Source organism: Colletotrichum spaethianum (genome assembly GCF_022836535.1).
Source record: "Colletotrichum spaethianum MAFF 239500 DNA, contig42, whole genome shotgun sequence".
Lineage (NCBI taxonomy): Eukaryota > Fungi > Ascomycota > Sordariomycetes > Glomerellales > Glomerellaceae > Colletotrichum > Colletotrichum spaethianum.
The window spans coordinates 313,500-327,336 of record NW_026054812.1 but is presented as its reverse complement, the minus strand read 5'-3'; the positions used below and the strand labels follow the sequence as shown (position 1 = coordinate 327,336).

Sequence of the window (13,837 nt, the reverse complement as noted above, 5' to 3'; positions counted from 1 at the left end):
CAGCGCAATCCCAAAAACCCACACCACAGCTCTGTCAATTCCCTCCCACACTACATCGTCTGCACCACACCACCCACACCCACCCCCTCTTTTCAAGCCCGTGACGGACCATCTGCCTCGCAGGCCGCCAAAAAATTCACAGTCGCCTCGTCTCATATATTGCGCGCTCACCTGCCAGCTACCTGCGATCCAGTTCTGGGCTACAACCGCTAACGGACAACCACCCGGGCGCAGACCTGATCCAAGCATCCGACGACGCCCATTTCTCCTCTCTGACGAGAACCGGGGCTACCAACCATCGACCATCCAGGAACACTCCAGCTACGATGACGAGCTTGTCCCGACGATGATCCACGGTATTTCTTTCTCGCTCTGCAGGCCCGCCTTGATCCAGTTTGTTTCTTGATTTCGGATATCGTCCTTCATCCTCTTTTCAATCCTGGTTTCCAATTCGTCTCGTCGCGCGTCACCAGCTTTCCTGCGCGATTCACCTTGAGCAGACGACTTCCATTTCTATCCCACCACCAACGGCTGAAGTCGAGCCACCTCTGAACCTCTACTTCAGCTATGGCCACTGCCCACATGTCATCCGACGTTCCTAAGCCCTCTTTCGCAAAGGTGCGCTGCGCTTCTGAGCTGCCCCTCGTTTTCCAAGCTCAGTTGTTGCCTAGCGATAAATGCTAACATACCTTGCGCTCGTCTAGGTCGCTGCATCGGCATCAAAAGACAACCTACCTGTCACTACCGTACGACGAGTAACCGCATCAGCTCAAGACCGCCCAGACCAAGCCTCGTCCTCTGACGCCGCCCCTGTTCCTACACCCTTCCTTGCAAACGGAGCCGACAGCCACCCATCTCTGGCCATGAACTCCACGAAACCCGCACCGACTGCCGCCAAGCGCGAGCCTGCCCTGCCCAAGAAGGCTGATGCGACCGACCCTGTCGTGGATGGACTGAAAGACCTAAACATTGGACAACGAACACCAAGCCTCGTCGTCAACGGAACGGGATCTTCGTTCAACGAGCGATCAAAGTCTCTGACCAAGGACGGTTCAGACGATTCCCAGAGAGCTGACTCGAGCTCCGAGCTCGGCACTAAGCCTCCTAGTCTAGACGGGAAAAGCATCACGTCGGGAACAACTTTCGCGTTGGATGAGAAGGAGTCACTGCGACCGGACGACAGCGCCAGCGTCAAAGCCGCGGCTGCCGAAGATGACGACTCGTTTTCCTTCCGAGGACCGAACCTACCCAGTTCTAGGATGGGCTCTGATATAGCTGCACGTGCGAGGGGGATCATTCAGCTTGGCGACATGCCAGATCGCCGCCTCGCCCAGCCCATCTCCGGAGCTCTGAGCCAAGGCATGATCACACCGCAGAGCGCTTCTTCGGATCAACCGCCAATGCCCTCTGCTAACGCTTTGTCGGCCACTCTACCCGACTCAGCCAATCTTCTGAACACCATCTATGGACAAGCGCCAGACGAAAAGCTATTGGAGGCCATGGCTTCCCCAAAGGACCGGTTATTCCTGTTGCGACTGGAGGCCGAGTTGATCAAATTTGTTCAGAACTCCAAGTGAGTCTATCTGAGAACAACTCAAGAATTCACATGGCTGACAACCGTTTAGGGAACCTTATATGGATTTCCCTCCATCCAATTCTTTCTGTAGGATGCTCACCCACAAGCTAGCCGATTACTACCGGATGACACATCAGTATGAAGCTCGCGTTGGATCTGTGCGAATTTTCCGAACCCCTTATGCCAGGGTGCCTGAGTCGCTGGCTAGTATCGCTGCTCCGGAGACCAATGCCGAGACGCCACCTCCGCCTGCAGTTCTGCCGCGAAAAATCATGCGACGTGGAGAGGAGGGAGAGTTTGGCACTAACAGCTCTTCTCCATCCAAGCCTACATCCGAGACTGGCAGTGACTCTAAGGACAAGTCAGGTGCTGCCAACCAGAAGTATGTCTTCTATCCTACGATGGCTTGTGCTTTGCTGACTGGTGTAGATTATCGAGGGAACAACGTGAAGAAGCATACAAGCAAGCCCGTGAGAGAATATTTGGTAACTCCGAAAAGACTGGGGAATCAACACCCGGTATGTATACCCATATGTTTTGTTTGAAGTCATACTGATTATGTTTTAAGACAATGATGGTGAAAATGGCGTTTCACGCGCCAGCTCAGTCTCTGCTAGAGAGAAGCCCCAATCTGGTAAAAGGGGTAAAACGGGCAAACAGAGACGAGATGATTCTGACAGCTTCGACTCGAGACACAACTACACTCCCTACTGGGGCCCGCAGCAACAGACGTGGATGCCGCAACCCCAGTACGTCCCTGTCTCCAACCAGTACGGTGCTCCGGTGCAGCAGCAACCGTATCCGAACCAGATCCAAGCCCCTTACAACACTACGCCTACGCAAACCTTCGCTCCCATGATGCCCAATACGGGTTACAATGCGGCGTACCCCAACATGCCACCCGTAAGCAAGCACTTCACACTCGAAGACGTCGAGCTAACCTGTCTCAGTACCCGCCGCAGACAAACCAAGCCCAGTTCCAGCCACCTCCGGGCGCCAGGAACTATGCAGGATCTGGACCTGGACCGGCTCCCCCTCCGCAGCAAGGTTGGCAGCAGGGATTCGGACCGGCGCCGGTACCGATGACTCCTCCCTCTACGGCCAATGCGACCGCCTACACCCCGCGAGGTATGTCTGCGCCGCCCGGACAGGGCACGGTTCCATACATGTACGGACAGCTGCCGGCCAATGTCAACCCAAACGACCCTAAGAGCCAGCACCCCATTCCTGGTAGCTACAACCGGCATGCGTTCAACCCCAAGACGCAGTCGTTCGTTCCTGGCGGGGGCATGGCTCCAATGCAGCCACCTCAGCCGCCATTTAGCGCGCCTGGCTCTCATCATGGTAGCCCTCAGATTGGCTCACCTCACTTGGCGTACGCCGGCTACCAGCAGCCAGGACCGCCGGCCCCTTACGGTTATGGCATGGCCCGGCAGGGATCGAACAACTCGATTCCTTCATACCACCCTCCGCCGCCACAACATCCTCATCACCTTAACCCTCTCCCTCAAGCACCGGGTTCTCACATCCCTCAACACCCGCCGCAGCACCTTCCGCAAAACCCTTCTCCCCACATTCCTAACAAACCCGCTATTCCCCAGGGTCCGGCCGGACAGACGTTCAGCCACTTGCCTCACTATGGCAACCCTGCTACTTTGCCGCAGAAGCCAAACATGGGTGTTTAGGTGAGCATTTGACGTTGAAGGTCTACGGCAGAATGAACGGCGCATGGGGGGGGTTTCAAAGGTACAGCATATTGGCGTTCATACGGAGGGACAGGATGGCATCAGATCATGTAGGCTATTGCATGCTAGAACACTTACGTACCTTAATTGTCACTCAACTTTCTTGAAAATCAAGGATATCCAATCGTTATCATGTCTGAATATCTGCATGAAAGCGTGAATAATCATCATTGCAACTGCCTAGCGCATTCTACCCTAGGCCGTCTAATTCTGCCACTGCCATAACGCCATGATGGTTTTATCAAGTGTGGGTTCCTCATGATGCCATGCTTGCTAACCTTGCGGCGGAAAATGCCTGCATCGCGTGCTGGCTTACACGTCTCTGTCAACCTCCGTCTCCTTTTTTCCATTTTGGGGGGCTTGTCCGATATTCTCTCTTCTTGTTCCATGGCTCTGCATGTGAGAGAATACGTTTTCAAACAAAGATTAGCTGCTTTACTCGGTAGGTTCCCTCGGCTCGCGGGGCTCGCGAGGCTCTCTGGGCTCTCCCCTCTGGCCGCCACCACGGCCACCGCCGCGGCCACCACGCTTGCCGCCACGTCCGCCACCACCGCGCTGCTCGCCCTTCTCGCCGCCCTCGGTCGTCTTGCCCTCGCCGTCCTTCTCGCCGCCGGTGAGGTTGGCAACAGCCAGCCGTTGCGACAGGTCGATCTGCGTGCGGATGGTGTTGGCCAGGTAGGAGACCATGAGGACGTCCTGGATGTGGTTGTTGAAGTCGTGCTCGATCTGCTCGGGGTCGACCTTGGGAGCGAGCGAGAGAGCGTTCATGAGGTACTGGCCGAGGGCCTGGTTGGGCTCCTCGTCCTCATCGAGGATGCCGTTGACCCAGTCGCTAACGCGCTCGATGAGGTTGGTGCCGGACTCGATGGAGCGGGCGAGGCCCTCGATATCAGAGACGACGGGGGCGGTGCGGTCCTCGGTGTCCTTGGCCATGGAGATGGCCTCGAGGGCGCTGCGCTCAGCGTCGCCATACATGAGCTTGTGGGGCACCTGGATGAAGAGGCAGCTCTCGGCGGCGCGCTCGGCGTTGACGGCGACGGGGGCGGAGATATAGCATCGGGCCTCGATGTCGGAGGTCGGGTCGGTGCTGATGGTCAGGTGAACGGCGGGGTGGGGGAAGGTGCCGGTCTCCGGGGAGGCGAAGAAGTTCTGGATCAGGGCGGAGAAGGAGTTGAGCTCGTGGGTGGTAGTGTACCAGCCGAGAAGGGACTCGCGCGGGTTGGCCTTGAGGGTGAGGGCCAGCATGTTCTTCTGGTAGTCGACGTCCACCTCGACCTGGTCCTCGTTCTCGGTGTGAGGGATGGCGAAGCAGGAGCGCACTTCGACCTCGGTGCCATCTTCGGAGCGGACACCGACGAGGGCGCCGATAACGCGAGTTGATTGCGTATCGCGGATGTCTCTTCGCACAGCATGGTCGAGGATGGAGAGGATAGCCTGTAGGAGAGAGAGAAGAGGTGGGGTCAGCGACGAGCTGTCTTGGAGGGGTAGATGAATATTGTGTATGTATATATGTCAAGACTTGAGTGAGGTCTGAGACATGGCTTCGGGGTATATAGCTTGGGCCGTTGAGCGCAGCAAGAGGTGTCGTACCTGGGGTTGGATGTTGACGGTGAGCGGGGCAATGTTGCCTGGGATGCCAATCGTGGCCGGCGCGATGGGCCGCGAGAGGTGGAGGAACTTCTCAGTTTCGGCGACAGCCATACTGGGCAGGATTTGAGAATTTCGGGTTGTCGTTGACTGTTCGGAGGGACCTGCAGGCGGGAGAGGGTTGAGAAGTTGTTCTCAGGAGAGGGAGGGGAGGGGGGAGGTCGGGTTGGATGCGCGGGCCAAAATTTGGGAAGTGGGTTTCGGTCTCTGGCTACGGGCGTCCTTTTTTCGCGATGGTTCGCTTCAAAAAATGCGTCGAACTCTGCACCCGTACCCTCCTTTCGCTTTCTCAGTGGGTGAGTGCGGATTTTGCGATTTGTGGTTGGCCCCGACCGGGTTGTGCGCGCTAAGATAAGGATCGATAACGACTTGCTGTGGCGGCAGTGCCCCGCTGTGGCTGGTGGCCAGCGTGGGATTTTCTGCAAGGCTGAGTTTATGGCCGACGACTTATAGCTTTTTTTTTCTGCGACGGGACAAGTGAATGAGTTTTTTTTTCAGTGACTTCACTTTTTCGTTTTTTTCTTACAATCTCATCTGAGATCTTTTCTCGGTGACTCTCAGTGAAGTATCATGGGCCCAAGAGGCAGAGGTCGTGCCGGGTTCCGGGGAGGAGGAGGAAGAGGCGGCGCCAGAGGGCGTGGCGGCGGAGGCGGACGAGGAAGAGGCAGAGGAGGAAGCAGGGGAGGCAGGCCGTTTGTTCGGTCATCCCGGTTTGATACTGCCCGTGTTGAGGAGAAGGAGTACGATACAGTCCTATCCCCAAATCCATGAATCTTGCATGAGGACTAACATAGCCAGGTCATCGGATGAGGATGAGTCCGGAGAGGAGGAGATGGACTCCGAAATAGAAGAGGATTCTGATGTTTCCATGTCCGAGGACGAGGATGAGAAGCCCCAAAACACACGCCCATACATGGCACTTCTTCAAGGTTTCACAGAATCTTCAGAGCCGAGCGCCAAAAGACGGAAACTCGAAAGCGGCAAGTCTGAAGGCACTGCCCAGGCTGATTCCGAGACCGAGTCCGAGTCTGATGAGTCTGAAGAAGACGAAAAGGAGGGCAAGGATGTCGACAGAGTTGAGGAGGCCGAAGATCCGATGGCCGACCTGGCAGAGGAAGAGGAGCAAAGCGATGATGAAGACGACGTCGATGCCTCGGATCCGTTCGACAACCACTTCACAACACCCAATGAAGACTTGACCGTGAAGAGAGTCAAGGCGATCCAAAAGAGGGACTGGACTTTCAAGCGGACAATGTCAAAGGTTTCGAAAGCGGTCGTGACGTATCCTCAGGTGGAAGGTTCAGACGCACCAGCGATTCCCTCCCCGATTTCCAGCCTGGACGGCCTCAAACTCAAGCAGAAGCTGAGAGAAACTGCCTCCAAGAAGATGGCCACACTCGATCCCCTGCAGCAGGCCATTGCTCCTACGATTTTCAACTACAACGACATTCTGTACGATAACCGAAACACTCAAAACTCTGAAGGGTTGCGGCAGCTTGTGTGCTTGCATGCCGTCAACCATGTCTTCAAGTAAGAATGTTCACGACACCCAGTTCAGGGGTAATCGCTCACACAGTCACAGGACCCGAGACAGAGTCATTAAAAACAACTATAGGCTCGCGAAGGAGGAGAACTCGGACCTCGAGCTCAGAGACCAGGGTTTCACACGCCCCAAGATTCTCTTCATCCTGCCGACAAGACAGTCCTGTCTGAAGATTGTCAACACGATTGAGGAGCTGTGCGCGCCGGACCAGCGGGAGAACCGCAAACGATTCGAGGAGGCGTACACCGACGACGACGTCAAGTTCGGCGACGACAAGCCCGCCGACTTCCGTGAGCTCTTCGAGGGCAACGACGACGACATGTTCCGCATCGGTATGAAGTTCACGCGCAAGACGGTCAAGTACTTTTCGCAGTTCTACAACTCGGACATCCTCCTCGCCAGTCCGCTGGGTCTCCGCATGGCCATCGGCGCCGAGGAAGACAAGAAGAAGATGGACTATGACTTCCTCAGCTCCATCGAGATGGTCGTCGTCGACCAGGCCGATGCCCAGCTCATGCAGAACTGGGAGCACGTCGAGTACATCTTCGCGCACATGAACCTCCAGCCCAAGGACGCCCACGGCTGCGACTTTAGCCGCGTCCGCAGCTGGTACCTCGAGGACTGGGCAAAATACTTCCGCCAGACCATCATGCTGTCGGCCTTCAACACCCCCGAGCTCACCGAGCTCTTCCGCACGCAGTGCTACAACTGGGCCGGCAAGATCCGCTTCCAGGCTGACTCCGCGGGCGTCCTCACACAGCTCGGTCTCAAGGCCCGCCAGACCTTTTCCCGCTTTGAGTGCCGGTCCATCGACAAGGAGCCCGATGCCCGCTTCGACTACTTCGTCTCGGCCATCCTCCCCTCCCTCATCAAGCGCGCCAAGGACACCACTGGCACCCTCATTTTCATCCCCTCGTACCTCGACTTTGTCCGCGTGCGCAACTACTTTGCCACGAACCCGGCCGTCGCGGCGCTCTCCTTTGGCACCATCTCCGAGTACGCCGACGTGCCCGAGGCCTCGCGCGCGCGCTCCCACTTCCTCACCGGCCGGCACAAGGTCCTCTTGTACACGGAGCGCGCGCACCACTTCCGCCGCTACCAGCTGCGCGGCGTCCAGCGCGTCGTCATGTACAGCCTGCCGGACAACCCCATCTTCTACCGCGAGATCGCGGGAGGCTACCTTGCCCGCAGCGAGCAGGACCTCAAGCTGGAGCCCGGCCAGGGCACCGTCCGTGTCATGTTCTCAAAGTACGATGTCATGAAGCTGGAGCGTGTCGTCGGCACGCAGCGTGTGGGCAAGATGATCCAGGAGAAGGGCGACACCTTTGATTTCGTGTAAGAACAAGCGGCGGATAGAGTAGATGTGTGCTTCTGCCTGATCGCGGCAGACGCGTGAAAAGTTTTTTTGTCTTTTGGGAGCTTCCCGTAGTATACATGTATACCCTACGACCGTAATCTATAGACTGGCCAGGTATTTCCCTCTGATGATACACCGTTCTTTATGAGTTACAGATTTTGCAACGCCTCGTCTCCCCCCGTCATCCACACCTTTACCCCTTTTTCCCACTCACACTTCAGCGCCGACTCACGCCTCAGTCTCCTCCGTGTCGCCCTTCTTGCCCTTGCCGCCGTTGCTCCTGGCGCTGAGCAGCCGGAAGCTGGCGACCATGTCATCGAAGGCCGTCTTGCCGTCCTTGCGGTACCTCGTGACCTTGGAGACGTTCTTCTTGGTCAGCTCCGTGTGCCTCTTGCCCGAGTCCTTGTCGAAGGCGACGGCCTTGGCCGTCATCATGAAGCGGGCGTCGCGGGGTCCGTCAACGAGCTCGAGGATCGCCGAGGGCGCCTGGTCGTAGGTGCTCCGCGGCTCGGTGCGCAGCACGCGCGTGTAGCCGCCGGGGCGCTCGGAGTAGCGCTCGCGGAGCTCGCCAAAGAGCTTGGGGAGGAGATCATGGGGGGTCTGTAGACGAAACACAGCTGTCAGCTTTCATGGTCCTTCACACGTGGGCGACATCGCATGTCGAGGCTGGTGTAGCCGCAGGGGCGGACTGACGTAGAGAATGGCCTGGGCTTTCCGCCTCGTCTCCTCGTTGTCCCGCTTCGCGTAGGTGATGAGCTTGTCGGCGAGGCGCTGGGCCTCCTTCGCCTTGGCGTAGGTGGTGTGGATGTGCTCGTGGGCAACGAGGGAGGTGACGAGGCCGCGGAGGAGGGCCTGTCGCGCCGACGAGTTGCGGCTCAGGTGCCTGTACTTGACGAGACCGCCCGCCATGGCTAATGTGTAGGTGTCTTAAATGGGTCCGATGAATCGGCAGGCTCGTTCAATCGGGAACTCGAGGAGGAGCGAGAGCTTTCGTGAGGCTTGGTGTCGAAGCTCTCTGGTCGTACGTCGTTGGATGGCGGGCCGGTGGTTCGCAGGGCAGATCGAATCGATGCGATATAGCCTTTCTCGTCTCTCACTCCCAAATTTTTGGCACCCGGGCGGCGTATCCCCGGCCTGGTCGTTCCTGAGCACCGTGTGGGCTCCTTCAGAGGCCGCTGGTTGGCTTAGCGCGTGCGCCTGTGCGGGTCTCCCTCCCAGCGGTCCTCTCCCGTAAGGTACCTCTACCCCTGCGACGGCTCGCCGAAATCCACCCGGAGAGGCTGAAAGTCGCTCGCTCTCTCTCGCAAGCCGATTAATTAACGTCATTCCCACCGAAGCTGGCCGTCCCGCTTCTCGGAAGCACCCAAAAGCGGCAACGCCAACTCGAACTTACGACGGTCGTTCTCCGAATCGCACCATGATCCCTTGATCTAGATTAACTTCACGGAGAGGATACCACATATAAAAGCACGGCTCAATTGCGCACAGTCGCACCGTAAACGGAACGAACAAGTGCCATCATGGGCTTCACCACAGGATTCGTACGTCGTCCCTCGACCGCCCAACTCTTGACATGAGTTCCCAATTGGCACACCGGGCAACTAACTCGTCCGTAACAGACCGGCGGCGTAACCGTGACCCTCGGCGTCGCCTACCTGACAGTCCTCGCCCACCAACGCAACCGCGAAACGCAGTCCCATATCCTCCGCTCGCAGACCCACGTCCTCTCCTCCATCCTCGAGCCCCAGGTCCGCATCCCCCCGCCTCTGACACGCTCCGAGCAGGCCGTCAAGGACCGCGAGACCCTCCTCACCACCGCAAAGGACCGCTGGAATCGCGAGGTCGAGAACGCCGTCAGGTGGGCGCAGCGGACCGACTGGACCGAGGTGCGCGAAGGCCTCGAGAGCGGCGCCGCCAGGCTCTGGGGAGGCGCCATCGACAAGGCCGGCGAGGCGGAGCAGGTCGTTGAGAAGAAGGCGGTTCCGTTGGCGAAGGAGGCGTCCGCGCGGGGCGTCGCGTTCGCGGAGGAGACGAGCGAGAGCGTCAGGAAAGAGGCGCGCAGCGCGTGGGAGCGCGCGAGGGAAAAGAGTCTTGCTGCCGAGGAGGCGGCGCGCACCAAGGCTGCCGAGGCGAGAAAGTACGTCGACGAGAAGGCAGCTGAGATCAAGGTCGCCGTGGGCGACGCCGTAGAGAAGGGCAAGCAGCAGGGCGAGGCGGTGCTCGTGGCGGCACAGCAGGCGGCGGGCGTGGCCGAGGACAAGGTCAGCGTCAAGGCGGACGGCAAGGTGCTCCCCGCGGCGTCACCGGTGCAGAGGGCGCTGCACCAGCGATACGAGAAGCCGAGCGGGCTGACCAAGTCGGTCAAGGAGGCGCTCGCGGAGCGGTACCAGCGGGTCGATGAGCGGGATAATACACAGCTCAGGGGTATCTGAGATGGCCATCAAATGAGTAGGGATACGCCTTTTCCTGCTAGGAGATAGACGACAGAGATGCAGGAAGGCGGGAGAGGTATGGTGGGATTTGTACTACCAGATTACTTATAGAATGCAAAAAAAACGGCAAGCTCTTCTTTTTCTTTTGTGGACGATGGTGGTTTCCCAATCCGTGTATTTCCAGCAGAGCGAGAGGTATGGAATGCCGTGTGTGGCACAGACGGGCCGTTTGATCTGAGCAGATGTCTGCTGTTCGATGTTGTCACTCAGGGGTTCGCGGAACGGTGAATGAGGTACACGAAGGCGATGGGTGACAAGCTGGGCGACCCGATGTCCGCGCCATTCTTTTATTACACACCAACTACAATCCCATTATCCTGCTTCCCTTCGTCGGCCATCGTCAACCAGAGATAAACTTGCATCCCAGCCGGACTCTGGCTAATCACCACTCGAAAGCCCCGAAACGCGGCATCATGGCCAGTTCACCAACACCTGCCCCCCAAAGTCGACCACGAATAACGCCTTACCGCTGCATTCTCCGTCTCCGTGACCGCCTCGAGCTGTTCCTCGAGCGCTACATCGACGGCGACCGCACTGCGCAAACGGGGTTTGAGACTTACAAGACGGGTCGAAACAGGAGATGGGCCGAGAAAGACGCGAAGAAGAGGAAGGAGAAGGGCCCCGCTGCTGCCGTTGCCATATCGATCATCAACAGTCCAGCGGACAAGACTCCAGCCGAGAATCCGGTCTATTCGGGAGTGGAAGCTGTTTCCCCTGTGGACCTCGTCGATGAGGAAGTGGGTCTGAACATCCCAAAGACTAGGGGCAAATACGAGGGCAAGGAGAAGGCGATTTACACAGAAGACGACGCCGACACAGGACAAGCTTCCCGAGCCACCGGAGGCTCGGCCGCAAGACCACAGACCAGCGCGCCACAGCTGCGCAACATCTCGAGATCGAGCGCCTTCTCGTCGTTCGTCGAATCCACTCTCGGAGAACAGAGGCGGCGCAAGAGGAAGCGATCCGATGCAAGACCGGGATACTTCGACCCCGACCCGTTCCCACAAGAGCCAAGCTGCGGCACGAACGCGACGGGCGCGGGAGTAGAGGACGAGGACCGGTTGGAGATGAACGTCCCTGTCGAGGTGGCGAGGAGATCGTGGACGGTTCCCATTGGTACTGCAAGGTGACACACGGTGAATTGCTGAGCCGTCAGAGAGTAGGGAGGCGGCCACGAGAGGAGTATCATCTTAGCGGCCGTGTTCCACGCAGGGCCCCCAGTCAATTTGCACGACGAAGAAACCGGCTTTGAAAGAATGTCAAAAGGCATAGCGTTGCCTTCGTCGCATTATTACCGCGTGAACATATGGAAAATGGTATATAACACAGTACCGTACAAGCCCGCCCGAGCCACCAAAGAGTGTCGTCCATCTCCGAGGTCTCCTCCCCCTTTTTGCACCGGCCCGGGCATTGAGATATCTTCCTCACTCCCAACGAGTGTATCCTGCAAGCCGAAACTTTTTTCTGAATGCCCCCCGACCTCCAAGAGGACACACCTGAGCGGGGGCTAAACTTACAATAAAGAAAAATCGCACAGGGCATGTGACGTGATGTGCCAGATCTGCACCTGGGGAATGTGTGTGTGTGTGTGTGTGTACGTAAATAGGCATAGAGGGTTACATGATCTTAGGAGGTGAAGTGTGATAGAAAGTGTGAGACATTCTCTCTCCTCTCTCCCTCCTCATCCGATCAAGGTCCTAATAACGCCTTCGCTGGGTTAGGGTGTACAGACTTACCAGGGCCAGGATCCATCTCAGCAACGCACCTTTGGCACCTTTGGCGCCGAGACCGACGACGAAGCGCACCCAGTACCCGAGCCCGCGGACCTGCACGCCGTTGCGGTCAAAGTCGGGCTTGTCGGCCGTCATGCGCTGCAGGCGGGCGAGCTCCTTGGGGGAGTAGGGCATGTAGCGGACGCGGATGAACTTCTCCATCCACGAGGGGGTCCGGGCAATGGAACGGCGGTGGGTGAAGGCCTCGAAGGAGGCGCGGCCGCGGTAGTTGCCTGTGCCCGATTCACCGACGCCGCCGAAGGGGACGGTGGCGATGGAGGCGTGAAAGAAGGCGTCGTTGATAGTAGCGCCGCCCGAGGTCACCTCGTTGAGGACTGCGAGTGTGTTAGCATGTGTCATTTTCACGAGAGTGACGATGTCTACTCACTCCTCTTAGTCTCCTGGTCGTTGCCAAAGGCGAAGAGCGCCAGGGGCGTCCTGTAGACCTGGTTCGCAATGTTGATGGCGTCGTCGAGAGAGTCGTACGGCATGATGGCAAAAACGGGGCCGAAGGACTCGTCCTTCATGACGGAGTCGAGCATGGAGTCGACTAGGACGGCGGTGGGCTCAATGAAGAGCTGCTCCTCGTCCATACCGCCGCCCATGACGATCTTACCGTTGGTCTCGTCAATCATTTTCTTGATGCGCTGAAACGACCTCTGGTTGACGATGCGGGAGAAGTCGGGGCTGTTCTTGGCGCCGCTAGGGAAGAACTCCTTGAGGGTGGCGTTGAGGCTCCGGACGAGCTCGTCGACAATGGCGCGGTCGGCCAGGATGTAGTTTTGAGAGATGCAGACCTGTCCGGCGTTCAGGCACTTGGACCACATGAGGCGGCGGGCGGCGAGCTTGACGTCGGCGTGCTTGGTGATGAAGGCCGGGTTCAGGCCGCCCAGCTCGAGGGTGACGGGGGTGAGGGTCTCGGCAGCCTTCTTGGAGATGATCTTGCCGACGGCGGTGCTGCCGGTATACATGATCTTGTCCCACTTGACGTCGAGCAGAGCCTGGGTCTCCGGGACGGCACCGTTGACGACAGTATAGGCCTTAGGGTCGAGGGCGGCCTCAAAGATCTTTGTCAGGACCATGGCGGTGGCCGGGGCACTCTCCGAGGGCTTCAGGACGGCGGTGCAGCCGGCGGCGATGGCGCCGATGATGGGGATGAGGGTCAGCTGGACGGGGAAGTTGAAGGCACCGATGACGAGGATCATGCCGAGCGGCTCCTTGCGAATGCGCGGCTTCAGCATGGAGTAGGTGAGGGGCACGTCCTCGCACTTCTCGTCGGCGGCGAACTTTTCAAGGTTCTTGAGCATGTAGAGGCAGTCGTTGGCGCACCATTCGACCTCGGAGAGGAGGGCCTCATGCTTGCACTTGCGCAGGTCCTTGCGCAGGGCATCGCAGAGCTGGGGGGTGAAGTCCTTGATGGCCCAGTAGAGCTTCCGGAGCTGGTGGGTGCGGTACTTGAGGTCCTTGGTCTTGTTGGAGCGGAAGGTGGCGCGCAGTGTGTCTGTGAGGCGGTAGATGTCGTCGGTGGAGGTGTGAGTGAACTCGGGGATCTTGACGTCGAGTGCGAGCGACATGATGACGGCTTCAATACGATGGACTTGTATATGGACTCTTCAAAGCTGTCACGATGAACCGGACCTGAGGAGATGGGAAGAAGGTTCGTGAGGGGAAGATGGCAAAAGTCGGGGGTTCGGGGTCGCGGAGA

General features: G+C 58.3%; 7 protein-coding genes across 7 annotated transcripts; 4 read left to right on the top strand and 3 right to left on the bottom strand.

The window, feature by feature from the left end:
• Positions 1-863: 863 nt before the first annotated feature.
• On the top strand, positions 864-3,261 carry ColSpa_11143 (uncharacterized protein; the record flags this gene model as incomplete). The annotated part of the gene is made up of 4 exons (XM_049277355.1): positions 864-1,573; positions 1,668-2,046; positions 2,237-2,479; positions 2,527-3,261. The coding sequence occupies 4 exons, from the start codon at positions 864-866 to the stop codon at positions 3,259-3,261; spliced, it is 2,067 nt and encodes a 688-aa protein (XP_049133312.1).
• Positions 3,262-3,756: 495 nt separating this feature from the next.
• ColSpa_11142 (eukaryotic translation initiation factor 3 subunit F) lies at positions 3,757-5,022 on the bottom strand (the record flags this gene model as incomplete). Its single annotated transcript, XM_049277354.1, has 2 exons — positions 3,757-4,755; positions 4,912-5,022. 2 exons carry the CDS (start codon positions 5,020-5,022, stop codon positions 3,757-3,759), a joined length of 1,110 nt encoding a protein of 369 aa, XP_049133311.1.
• Positions 5,023-5,800: 778 nt separating this feature from the next.
• On the top strand, positions 5,801-7,850 carry ColSpa_11141 (U3 small nucleolar RNA-associated protein 4; the record flags this gene model as incomplete). The annotated part of the gene is made up of 2 exons (XM_049277353.1): positions 5,801-6,498; positions 6,551-7,850. 2 exons carry the CDS (start codon positions 5,801-5,803, stop codon positions 7,848-7,850), a joined length of 1,998 nt encoding a protein of 665 aa, XP_049133310.1.
• Positions 7,851-8,096: 246 nt separating this feature from the next.
• ColSpa_11140 (54S ribosomal protein L8, mitochondrial) lies at positions 8,097-8,777 on the bottom strand (the record flags this gene model as incomplete). The annotated part of the gene is made up of 2 exons (XM_049277352.1): positions 8,097-8,468; positions 8,562-8,777. 2 exons carry the CDS (start codon positions 8,775-8,777, stop codon positions 8,097-8,099), a joined length of 588 nt encoding a protein of 195 aa, XP_049133309.1.
• Positions 8,778-9,388: 611 nt separating this feature from the next.
• ColSpa_11139 (uncharacterized protein) lies at positions 9,389-10,300 on the top strand (the record flags this gene model as incomplete). The annotated part of the gene is made up of 2 exons (XM_049277351.1): positions 9,389-9,409; positions 9,488-10,300. 2 exons carry the CDS (start codon positions 9,389-9,391, stop codon positions 10,298-10,300), a joined length of 834 nt encoding a protein of 277 aa, XP_049133308.1.
• Positions 10,301-10,773: 473 nt separating this feature from the next.
• ColSpa_11138 (uncharacterized protein) lies at positions 10,774-11,490 on the top strand (the record flags this gene model as incomplete). The annotated part of the gene is made up of 1 exon (XM_049277350.1): positions 10,774-11,490. One exon carries the CDS (start codon positions 10,774-10,776, stop codon positions 11,488-11,490), a length of 717 nt encoding a protein of 238 aa, XP_049133307.1.
• Positions 11,491-12,057: 567 nt separating this feature from the next.
• Positions 12,058-13,706, bottom strand: ColSpa_11137 (beta-apo-4'-carotenal oxygenase; the record flags this gene model as incomplete). The annotated part of the gene is made up of 3 exons (XM_049277349.1): positions 12,058-12,072; positions 12,097-12,467; positions 12,521-13,706. The coding sequence occupies 3 exons, from the start codon at positions 13,704-13,706 to the stop codon at positions 12,058-12,060; spliced, it is 1,572 nt and encodes a 523-aa protein (XP_049133306.1).
• Between the last annotated feature and the right edge of the window lie 131 nt (positions 13,707-13,837).